The sequence below is a fragment of the Anas acuta genome, chromosome 2 (genome assembly GCF_963932015.1).
Source record: "Anas acuta chromosome 2, bAnaAcu1.1, whole genome shotgun sequence".
In the NCBI taxonomy this organism is placed as follows: Eukaryota; Metazoa; Chordata; class Aves; order Anseriformes; family Anatidae; genus Anas; species Anas acuta.
The window spans coordinates 41,441,648-41,454,412 of NC_088980.1; the positions used below are offsets into that span (position 1 = coordinate 41,441,648).

General features: G+C 36.2%; 1 protein-coding gene across 1 annotated transcript in view; it reads right to left on the bottom strand.

Moving 5' to 3' along the window:
- Positions 1-12,587, bottom strand: part of NEK10 (NIMA related kinase 10) — a 101,869-nt gene extending 89,282 nt beyond the window's left edge. Inside the window, exons 1-10 of the mRNA XM_068674428.1 lie at positions 12,333-12,587; positions 9,351-9,467; positions 8,970-9,030; positions 7,941-8,071; positions 7,360-7,458; positions 4,567-4,651; positions 3,720-3,761; positions 2,136-2,214; positions 1,718-1,785; positions 631-710 (exon numbers count right to left, since the gene is read on the bottom strand). Of these exons, the coding sequence (XP_068530529.1) occupies positions 631-710; positions 1,718-1,785; positions 2,136-2,214; positions 3,720-3,761; positions 4,567-4,651; positions 7,360-7,458; positions 7,941-8,071; positions 8,970-9,030; positions 9,351-9,445 (740 nt within the window). The 5' untranslated portion in view covers positions 9,446-9,467; positions 12,333-12,587. The remainder of the gene's footprint in view (positions 1-630; positions 711-1,717; positions 1,786-2,135; positions 2,215-3,719; positions 3,762-4,566; positions 4,652-7,359; positions 7,459-7,940; positions 8,072-8,969; positions 9,031-9,350; positions 9,468-12,332) is intronic.
- Positions 12,588-12,765: the final 178 nt, after the last annotated feature.

Here is a 12,765-nt window from a genome sequence, read left to right on the forward strand (position 1 = left end):
AAAATTGTTAAACAAGTCTGGAAGACATTAGGAATTAAGTCTTTAAGAATAAATGATGCCGTATCTTCCTTTTTCATTTTCCCCATCCCCACCCACATATATAGTAAAATAATAATAATTAAAAAAAAAAAAAAGGAAAGAAAAGAACCTTATTTTCATTTAAACCAGTCATTTTGTGAAGAAAGGGTACATATATATGGATTCGGGTGTATGCATTCACTATTCACTACACTGAACAACATTCTTGCTTGCTATTGTGGGACACATATATTAAGTTCAGCACAAAAGACCTTCACATACAGAGAATTCAGTAAGAACTACAGAATTCTGCACAGGGATTACGAAAGAGATTCTATGACTCCAGCCTTGCAAAGCTCTCCACACTAGCAGCAAGTAAGCAAGTGTGGTGCGAGGACCAAAGTTTCCAATCAGTAGCTAGTAAAACCTTTTTAAATTTTCATTTTTACTCATTCAATGTAAAATGAAGCAGACTTCCTAGTCTTCCACAGAACAAGACTTGATTTAAAAAGAAATAAAAAAGTATTCCTCACAAACAAGACAAGGCATAATGTGTAAAGACATAACATTAAAATTCTTATTGTGAACAGCAGCACATTATGTTGAACCTACCTTTCTGCTAGGCTAATCAGGGCAAGAAGGGCACCTAAAAGCACATTACTGTCTCTGGCAGACAACAAATTTACTAAGGTCTAGAAAATGAAACATCAAACAAGACAAATGAATATAAATGATTCATTTTCCTTTATGACTCAAACATATAAGCAGTTATTTATTGAAATGCCATAAATTTTCAAAATAAAGTTACCAAATACTTAAAGAATACATTATAAGTCTTAGGTACTTTTAAAGTACATTTTAGGTACACTAAAATACACTCTCAAAGTCTTACAATACACCCAAGTCTTCAGACGAACAAGGATGTTTCATCTTTTTACGGATGCATCTCTCAAGATTTTTTAAAATATCTGTGCACTTTAATATAACTTTGTAAACAACTGTTCCTGTGTAAAACACTTCAGAATTCTAAACCAAGTCCTCTTGAAGTAAAAACTTAATTTTAAGCTTATATTTAAACCATACAGTAGATAATTTAAGGCCATATATATATATATATATATTCTTAATGATTTATATCAAAGTAAAATTCTTATTTGTCTAGATCCTCTAAAAATGTCATCCAATCCTATCTGATCTTAATTACCAACTGCAGCATAATAGAATCACAAAGCACTACGTATACTGATCTCAATTTCTAATGTTACTCATTTTTCCCACAAGTCAGCAATAAAATACATGAAGTGTAGATCCTTACACTGAGAGTAATCTCTAGAAAAACTGACACACAATGTTGCCTAAGTGAAAAATCAAAGCAGACATTTCAATTCATATCATAGGATACATAGTCCCGGACAGTGTAAACATGGCTACTATTTTTAATAGGAATGAGTTTAGTTCAAACATTTAAGAACTAATTTTCTCAAACATCCAATAACTATGCGTTGAGCCAGTTAGTCACACAAAAGAAGTAATCTTCATGATGCTCATTCACCACAATAAAAGACAGAACTGAGATTATCTTACTTTACAAACTTGACATTGTAAGGAACTTAGTGCCAACTAGATCAAATCTGAAAAGGAAAATTCATTTAGTTAAGTAGCTAATTGGTTATGATTAGTAATTTTATAAAGCACTTACTTTATGTGCTCCACTTGCTATAACCCATTCTCTTTGATCTTTAACAGCAGCAATCTTTTGAAGAATGTCTATGGAACAAAGGAAGTTGCACATATTGGAGCTTTACCACTCAGTATTTTCCATTTTACTTAACAGATAATAAAATAAAACGCCAGATAAGTTCTTTGAACCATGACTAGCTCATTTTACCCTGTTACTTCAGAGCATAGAGGTATTTAGAGGTATTAAATTCTTAAGAAGAAATACCTGAAAAAACGGTTTTGCTTTCTACAGTTTCAGCTACCTTTATAATTATGTGATGATGCCAATAATGAATCTAACACCTTAGTTACTGACCCTCTCAGGTATTTTAAATGTTTTTAAGCCTCACATACAAATGTCATAAGTGCACTCAAAATTTATGTTATTGGCTACTTACATGTCATGTTGACCAATTTGTCTATATCATGCTGCTGCTCTCCATAATCAAGATAGCTATTTGCTACGGTTTCCATATACTATACGTGGGGAGAATTAAAAAAATAAAAGTACATTAAAAAATAAGTTTTAGTTCATAAATCTAGAGTGTTATGCACACAAGTTGCCTGTAGGTGGTGCAGCAGTATCATTAAAAAAAAAAAAAAAAAAAAAAAGTAAGTTTGTAAAGTGACTCTTTTGCTGTTAAAACTTCTCAGGGTACAGAAGAGATGAAGAGATCTTGGAAGTACAAGAATTCAAAAGTGTAAACATTCCACAAGAGGAAAATCCACTGAACACCCCTAAATACAAAGACCTTACTTCTAGGGCTGTATTCAAGATACGCCATAATTCACTGTTAAATGGGCAGATTCCACTCACTGAAGAATGAGTATTAAAAATCCAGGAGTAAAGCAGTGTTAATGTAAAGCAACAACAATACAGTAATTGGTTAACAATAATGTTCTGCAATGCAGAATTACTGTAGTCCCCAATTTTCAGCCTGTTCAACCATTCTATCACTATGCTTTCACCTTCGAAAAGTCATTTGCTAAAATTCAAGGTGTCTTTACATATCTTCCTTCAAAAGTCTATGGTGGTTTTTTTGACTGAACCAATTGTACTGACTTTTCTAATCCATTCCCCACTTTAGGGGGCATTTTTTATGCCTTCCAAAAGGAAAGTCTTCTGTTAAATGCTGCTAGACTATAAGGATATAAGTGCACTGTGTACTAGTTTAAAAAATAAAAAATAAATAATAATTTTAAAAACACCATTTAAGTGCAAACACTGGAATAGATTCACTTCTTTCCATGAACCAAGAATATACTTTTTTTTTTTTTTTACAATATATTTTATTCTAATCATAATAAACTGACATTCAACATAATGGGTAAAGGTACTATTCTGGTTTAGCCAGGCAGGCAGCTAAGCACCATGCAGCCATTTGCTTACCACCACCCCACCCCATGGGATAATGGAGAGACTCAGAATAAGGGTAAAAGCTCATAGGTTAAGATAAAGACAGTTTATTAGGACCAAAAAAAGGAAGATAAAGGCAGTTTAATTGGACTGGAAAGGAAGGGAAAATATAGAAATGATGATGATCATGATGATGCTGATAGTAATTACAATAATAAAATAAAATACAAAGCAAGTAGTGCTCAATGAAATTGTTCAACATCCACTGCCCAGCTTGTCCCCAAGCAGCTGCCCCTAACCTCTACTCCTGCCAGCCAACCTATATTTATTGTTCAGCGTGACACCACATGGTGTGGGACATCCCTTTGGCCACTTTGGGTTGGCTATCCTGGTTCTGTCCTCTCCCGGCTCATTAGGCACCCCCAGCTTCCTTGCTGGCACGGCAGCACGAGAAGCAAAAAAGCCCTTGACTCTGTGTAAGCGCTGCTCTGCAGCAACTAAAACATTGGTGTGTTACCAGCATTACTGTCTTCCTAAATCCAAAATGCAGTGCCATAACAGCTACTAGAAGGAGAAACAACCATATCTCAACCAAAACCAGGACAGGTACTAAAAGGAATTTTACCTGAGCTAGATTTTCAATCCCACCCAAGCTGTGGAGCATTTCCTAAGAGAAAGAAAATAAAAAGACAAAAAAATAGAGTCAGAATACAAAAGGCACTACCAATGAGACTACACGAACATAAATGCCCTGTTCATTATGAATGTTGAGAAACCTTAACTCTAGTGATCTAAGTTAATGCATTTTGGAGATGCTTAGCTGTTTCAGAGTTTAGAGTTACTTAAAGTAAGTATATAAGCAAAAACACAGAAGTGAAATGTGAAAGATTCCAAAATTAGAACAACAGTATAAGCTTTGCAACACATGCAAAAAAGAAATAAAATAAAATAAACAATACGAATATCTTAACCGATGTCTGAGGCTGTCTTATGAAGAATGGCTATAACAGCCAGAAGAAAAAAAAAAAAAAAATCTGCTTGTTCATAATCCTTAAAAGTAGGCTGCTAGGGGGAATAGGTAGCTTTTGGTTTTCTTCAGTTAGTACGTTATGGAAATTTTACATATCTATACAGAGAAGTAAAGTCACATACACAGTCTAGGGCTCTGGGCAATGACCAAGACAGCTGTTATAGAGATTTATAGGTTCTTTATTAGGGTTAGCAACACCAAAACCTACAAAAAAACAAATACCAGAAAAAAATAGCTACCCAGTAACAGTGCAAGTTATCTATTGAAATCTGTTTGCAACTCACTTATATCTTTGCATATAGAAATATAGGTGCATGTATATATTAAGTACGCATCCGTAAGAATATACACATTTATATACACATGCACCAACACAAGCATATGCATGACGTTATATACATCCTCTTGTCCAAGAAAAAAAACAATACTTTGATATACTGACCTGGTAGCGTGGATCCCTTATTAATAATCTCAGGCAGATTAATACTCTAAGAAAATGGATGGATGGAGCTTGATCAACCCACTCTCTGTAACAGAAATATCCAATACATAAACCAAATACAATAAAGAAGTGCAAAAATACTTATACAAAAAATTTGGATTCAGGAATCGATTGACTAGAAGATTATTGAACTACAACAACTGTACAATATACCATACTGTAGAATTCTATGCTATAGACCTTTTATATCATTTGTATTCAAACAGATAAGTTCAAATAAATTGATTTCATTATATGAACACTAACAGCCAACATTTACTATCACTGAACTGATGCAGGGAAGTACATGCTTATCTCTAAGCACAAGCTGATCATGCTTCAGTAGAAACTTAAGTGCTTGGATCAAGGCCCAAAAGGCACAAGCACTAAAAGCACACATCAAACTTCTGCTCACAACTTCTATTTACATAAATATATAATAAAACCACATGGGTGTTTCAGAAGCTAAACTACCTAGATTTGAAATACTTATTTTTAAATGATCTTGGTTTTTAAAAATTTGAGTACTATTAGTCTTTTGATTATTTTTTGTTGTTGTTGTTGTTCTTGTTGTTTGTATGTTTCCAAATAGAATTTCCTCTTTTATGGTCCTACACACAGTTCCAGCACAAGACTTGGCAGAAAGCACAAAGCATCCAGGGACAGCAGTCCTGCATAAATACCAGAAACGGAATTACTATTTCCATTGTCTGTTATAGGTATATATCACCATTTTCTTTTTGGAAAAACAAACAAACAAAAATTCAGATATCTTTGGGGATTTTCTTTTGTTAACTGAGAGGACAGAATCTGTGTCTTGGCAAGCTGCCAAGGAACAGAAGTCTGTGACGTGGCAGCTCTCTTACGCTTTTACCATTTGCAGTTGGGAATGATGCCAATGGCTAAAAATATTTTGATAAAAATAAATGTTTTATAAGTAGAAACTAGCAAAATCTCAGCCTTTCCACGCCAACATTCTGCCCAAAGTAATAGTGTTTTTCATTATGCTTCCATACTTGGCCACTTCAAGAAGTGCATAACTTTCATGGAGACCGAACAGCAACCATATACTGGCAGGCAAGAATTTGTAAGCCAAATTAGAAAATTATCTTTAGCTTACTTTAAATGGTGGCTCTACAAAGTTATACTTTAAAAAAGCGTTGACTCTTGGCAGATGTTAGTTTCTTTAATTGTGCAACACATCTGTCACATTTCTGAGGGGAGAGTAATTCAGTGACAGTAATTCTCTGAGCCTGGTTAACATTTTAGAACCTATTCCTGTTAATAGAGACCTTAGTGTATATCCAGCATATGCCAGCAGGATTATTTTTTTTCTGCCTGCTTAGTTACACTCCTTATCCAAACAACTTAAGTTGTACTCATCACGGTGTTGTTTTTTTTTTTTTTTGCCAACAGAACTATCTCCAACCAGGACTTCGGCTGACACAGTGACATTGGTAAGTGGGTGTGATTTTTCAATTTGCATCCCAAACAACATAGCTGTGCAAGTAAAAGTATGTAATGTAGGTCAGGGTGACAACTTCTAAGGCCTTGACACAATGCAACAGCAGTTGTTCCAAAGTGAGGACACCATCACAGCCACAGTAAAATATTTATAAAGGCAACTAAATCACCTTTGTAAGGTGATTACTTATCCTAAGGGTCTGTCAAATTTATTAATATATGCTTGTTTCATTAACCTTACACCTGGCTGCTTACATTTATAATACAAGATGCTAGTTTTGGTGAATCATCATAATCATCAACGAGTACCAAAGAAAACAAAAACAAAAACTAAAATATGAGCTAGGTATGCCATAATGTATAAATAGAACTTGTTATTCTTTGTGTCTTCTTATTCTTAAGAAGTTACTCTTAAACACTTAAATTTTTGGCAAATGAAGCTGAGCCTCTGATATGACACTGGTAGGTACTGAGAACATAGAGCTCCCTTGAAAAAAAAAAAAAAAAGGAAAGAAAGAAGGAAAGAGGTTCCAGGTTCCAGATTTAGAAATCATTTAAATGATTTTTTGATTTGTCTTAAAATCTCCTGCTATTTAAATAATCAAAGATGAGATAATTCTCTAGTTAGATCTGCAGAAGTGTCTAAGCAAACTGTGAATTTTATGGTGGTTTTCAGGTACTTAGACAAAATCAATTTGTTACATATTAGCACATTTAAACATTTTAGGATTCCTCCTTTGGATTGAAAAAGGAAAAATACATCATACAACAGTGGTGTATAATAACAGAAATCCTGAAAAAATACTTTTTTTCCAGAAAACATCTTTCTCTACTCCCCTATTTTTAGAAGGTCTTACACATTTTTCTTGCTCAACCAAATGACAGCAGCATAAGAAAATACATAAATATTTCTGTAAAATACAAATAAAAATCAATAAAATAAGAACAAAGCTATTTGGAAAAAGAAACTATAGATTACAAATACCGGATATGGGCAAATGATCAAAGGAAACATAGCTGATGTTAGAATTCAGTCATCCAATTTTTGTAAAAGATACCCAGTCCTTCCTTCTTCTATCCCAGCCACCCAAGCAATCAAAGCTAACCCCAAAATGACTGTTTAAAATATTAAAACTAAGATTATGTAGAAATGTGAAGATAAGAATTTCCACATAGAGGTCTACTGTTGAACCATATATATACCAGGCCTTATCCACACATGTTGGTTCTCTAATTAAGGCAAAAAAAGAGTGATCCCTCCTTAGGTATGAATGTGTTGAATATACTGACCTGCAGGTAAATCTGTTCTTAACTAAAGCTGTAAAGATCTCTTGAAACAGCTTATGTCTGGGATGTTTGCTAAAATTTCTCTCATTCTTGTAGGTCACACTAATAAAAAATATAAGAAAAATGCTGAATTGGTAATTATCTTTTAACAAGCCAAAACTTAACACTAGCAAGAAAAGTTAAGAAATATCATATGAGCACTTACAAGGGAATGACATAATTTCAGATTTCAAGACACTAATAAGTATGGAAGAACAGTCTGTCTCTTGAATAACTTGGTACTACTATAATGGAATATTATAAGCTTTCCAAATAAAGAAACCATCTTATTTAAATTGGATATATTAATTTTCAACGGTCCACTCTACTAAGTGGAAGCATGTGTCAAATTTACAAAAACAAAAATATTCAGTTAGGTTTAGAAAATTAAAAGTATATAATTTGTATCTCAGCGGGTTAACATGAAAGTACAAGAAACGCAGTTAAATACAAATACAAATACCTTCAACACCTCACCAAGTCTAAGACACACAAAGATGTTCAGAAATATAACACAGTACCATCATACTGTTTTTTTCTTTTACCTAAAGTTTTCCAGCTCAACAACTTCAGTTGATTCTTGCCACTGACCATGAGGGTTTTGTCCATTGCTTTTGACATTTTGCAGGTATCTTGTTATGCTGGATTGACCATTTTGGAAACCTACAGCTGGAAGCTAAGGAAGAGAAGCAGGGTACTCATGAGACAAAGAGTTGGTTTTAACGGTTTTACAAGAATTTTAACATGAAAAAATACCTTTTCTCAAGTTCTGGCTTGAACTATAGACACTGTTCAACTTTCCATCCATAACTGCCATTGTAAAATACACACACAAAAACACATCATGCGATAAAAAAAACAAAGTGAACATTGATGCAAAGCAAGGCTGGAAAACATGTGTGGAGACATAAAATATTAGGAATAGTGCCTTTTCAAATTTATAATAGTAAAGCTTGAGAAAATCTGCAACATATACTCATTTTCTGTTTCTTATCTTTCTCAATTCTGTGAGTTGAGGTGAAGATTTTACTATGTCCTAGAAGCTTTAAGCGCTGATATTTATGCCCTGAAGACTTTTAGCTGAAGTGTTATTCTCCAGAGACAAATTGTTTATGGTTAAAATGCTGATTTTTTTTTAATTTTTTGTATTTTATTACTCTTCAGCATGTCATAACTAATAAATCTATTAACCTTCCTTCTTGTGAAATTGTGGAAGGGTGTGGAGTAAATCTGTGAGGGTAACTGACTGTGTGTGTTAATAGCTGGATACAACCCACTTGAGATACTGACATAAAGTAATTGTTTTTCCTGTTTAAATAAAGATTGTGGCAGAGTAGGATGGGAGTTGGCTCAGTTTCATTCTTTCACCCTTTCTGAGTAGGATTTGCCCCATAGAGAAGCACTAATATTGCAGGCAGAGGTGGGGGGGGGCCACCACATCCACTACACAAGGTTTTAGTAACTTTTCATCATAATAGAGCACAATATCGTAAGTATCTGCCACAAACCATAATCACTATTATTTATAATTATGCAATTCTTCAGCATGTTTAATTATAGTTATTGAAAAATACCTGCTGTTTGCTTGACAGAACATTTAAGAGGGACTGAAGTCTTTTAAGATCAGAATAATCCCTAGAATAAAACAAAATAGCATAAATATATGTTAATAGCTACATAAATGTATTTCTTAAGAGTAAAGAAGGTCAGCAAACAACAATACTACTGACAGAAAATAAAGTTTTCTGGTGTTTAGTGTCCTCGTTTTACATGGAGAAGAATTTATAGCTTCTCCAGAATGTGTTAAATCAACAAAGGTGTAAATAAACTTTGTGACCAGAGTAACAGTTGTCATGTTTATACTGCATTTCAAATTAAAGCATTCTGCTTTGGCAGCTAGTGCAAATTCCACATGGGTCCTGCTGAAGTTCAAACAAAGACGTCAGATACTATACCTCACAGAAATCCCATGAGGCTTTTTGTCTGTAGCTTTTTCTATGCTCTTCAGCTTTTTGTCCTGATGAGGCATTGTATGTATCATTGTCATCATTGCATGACTAAGAACTCATTTCCTTAAAAATAAAGTAGATCAGGGTTATATTACTGCAGCATTAAGCAACAAATGTCTACTCACAGAACTAACTGAAATGACTAGGAAAAAAAAAAAAACAGCTCTACCCTTTTTGCAACACAAAACTTTAGGCATTACATGAAGATACTCTTTAGAATTTCAGATATTAACAAGTAAGTAATAAATCTAATATACAGAAGCCTTAGTTTTCCAACACATTTTTGGTGAGGGTAAATAATACCAGCTGTCTTGCTATTGCACTTCATTTTTATTAGGCTTTTTCTTCTTATTTTTACCATTATTTTTCACCATGGATTGGCTATTGATGTTACAGCAGTGCTCACAGGCTGACATCGAGGTTGTATCTTACAAGGTGTTGTCCAGGCAACAAAGGAGATAATGGTTTTATCACCTAATTACAAAAGGTGGATCAAGGGTAGAAAAAGGAGGTATCTGACAAATAAATGAGATGCACACATCATGCAGTCTAGGAAAGAACCACAGAAATTTTCAGCAGAGGTTGGAATCCAGGTCTTATGAATTTCAGCTGGATGCCTTATTCCAACAGCACCCAGCTTTCCTTGCAGTGGGACGTACAGCTTGTTGCAGTAGATGAACAGAGATGTAATGGATTGGCCCTGTGAGGGCCACTACCACGCATTAGACCCACTGCATACAAGCATTCTGTTTATTTGCATCAGATTCAGTAGGTCTGACTTCCAAGAAAAAAACAAGGCTAAGTATCACCTACTGGACAGGATCAGTACCACTGTATGATATCCTTTCTGCTTATTTTACTATTCACTAAACAGACTGGATGTTCCTTGTCCTGTGTTTAACAGGACATCTCTTTGAAATCTTATAGCCTTCTTTTCTCTTTGTGCAGTGTAGAGTAATGCAATTGGTTTTTATTCCTGTTTCTCATAAAGGCAAAGATGATGACAACCAGGATGGAAACAAGCATGGTAAACTATCAGAAGCTGCTGTTTCCCTCCTGAAAATTAGAGCTGTTTTCCCAATTATACATTCTCACATCAGGCACAGAAATACACAAAAAGCAACTGCTGACAATATGAACTCGTGCACTCAGGGAAGTGTCCTGCAAGCTCAGCTCATCCGCTCCTGTTGTATTGCACAAGCCTTTATCCTATCACCAGTAATCACACAGAGAATCATTGATCTGGATCCCCAAGAAATTCCTCCACTCTCCTCCAATATACAAACTATATCTTCTCTGTCTTAACCCTCATCACCCCATAGCTTGTCCCCAAGTACAAGGGCAAGGAAAATACACACAACAGAGCACTTGTCTGTGAGACTTAAAGTGTTGGTGCCCTTCTACTTTCCTGCAGATATAAGCCAACGTAACTGCCAGCTGCAGTGAAAATGACAGCCCCTGTCCCCTCCCAAGTTCAGCCACTCCTCTCCACTTCTTCAGCTTACCAGCCCCAAACCTGGGCCAGTTTAGAGAACTAAACAGGAAGAAAACTGTATAAGTCTGTTTGTATGGTTAGTTTTCTACAAATTTAGCTGTTACAGTGGCCAATGAACATCTCTGCTGACAAGGCAGAGGGCAGGAGTGCACAGCTGCAGAAGGTGGAGAGAAGAGCAGAAAATCCTTTCATTGGTAGTCAGTCCTGAAATCAGGTGGGTGTACTGGCACCACGCCCTCGGCGAGGGGTTACCGAAGGAACAACCCCTTGTTTTCCTTGTACCAGCCATAAACCTGAGAGAAAACAGACATGAAAAATTTCCTTACCAATTCACACAGTGACTTGACTTTCCTGAATCGCTAAGTAAGTTCCCACCCATGTGTTTCTTCTTTACTTGTGCCAGAAGAAATTTCCATGGAGCCAGGCTATTAACTGTCTTATTAACTGTGCCCCAGCTATTAAGCCGGCCCCATGAGTAATGCATAAGGAACAAACCAAACAACACTTGCACTTTATTCAGGTAGTGCCAGAAAAAGATTGAGATCATGCAACTTTTAAAAACAACAGAAACACATTAAGGAAAATAACTCTACAGTGTGGAGTCTTATTCAATTCCATTTAAAACAATGAAATGAGAGCAATATTAATTAATTCATTTTAACTGGTAATAATTACGTTTAATTATTTACGTTAACTCAATTACAAAGGAAGAGAGATGCATGCTGATAGTGCTGGCGTGCAGGATAGGACAAGAAATGTTCCAGGAACTCTGACAGAACGAACTCACATGATGAGAAACAGGAGACAAAGGAATTACCGCAACAGATTTGATCTGTGGCCCAGTCTAGTATCTGTCTCAGATGACACAAGCACATAAAGCTTCAGAAGGTGAAAAGAAACCCCAAAATAAACAAAAACACAAAGACACATTGGAGGATAGATCTACCTCCACAAACGACAGCGCAACGCTTAGAAACTCGCTTTAAGAAAATGATATGTTATGGCCTGTATAATCTTTATTAGCAATAACCAGTGGATATAAGTAACAGATACAAACAGCTTTGTAAGCTAACTAGCTGCTTGTTTGACCTTGAACTCCTTTCTTAATCACTCCAGGGGCCGAGTTCCACTACCTAATTATATACAGCAGTTGAACTGGCTTAAGCTGGATAAAGAAGCAACAGATACGTTATATCTTGGCTTTAGTAAGACTTTTGATGCTGTTCCTAGATAGGAATGTATCTAAGCTGGGTGAGGTCAGACGAAAAATCACTCAAAAGAGCAGTTATCGACACGTTATCGTCAAAACAGAAAAGTGTTTCGAGTAACGGTCATATGACGTCAGAGGAAGATCAAAGATGACAAAAAAAAAAAGGTTCCCAAGATGTACTTCTCCAAGCAGATGAAACCGAAGGCAACTCTGGAGCACTTACCCCTTGTTCTCGCAGAGCATTCCAGAAGCATCAGCGCCAGCCCAGGGAATCCCCGGCTGGTGAGCACGCACAGGCAGCGTCTGAAGAGCTTCGTGTGTGTTTAATCAACTTACGTGTGTTATCAACTGAACCCATATGGAAATCTGCAAGTTTACTACACATGAAAACAGTCTGTGGACTGTTCCAGATCATGACCTGCACCCTCAGAGTCTGGCCATCCTCCCCTCCCTAACCCCTCAGCGGCCCCCTCCGAGCCCTGACGGAGATCAGGTCAACCCGCTGCCCCCCTCACCTGCCAAGCCCACGCTCCCGGCCGCTGCCAGGCTTCCCCGGTCCCAGCCCGCGGCCAATCGCGTCCCGCCTTCTTGGCAAGGAACGGCTCGGTGGCCAACCGCGAAGGGCGGTGCTGCGAAGTGCCCGCTGCCCTAGCGAC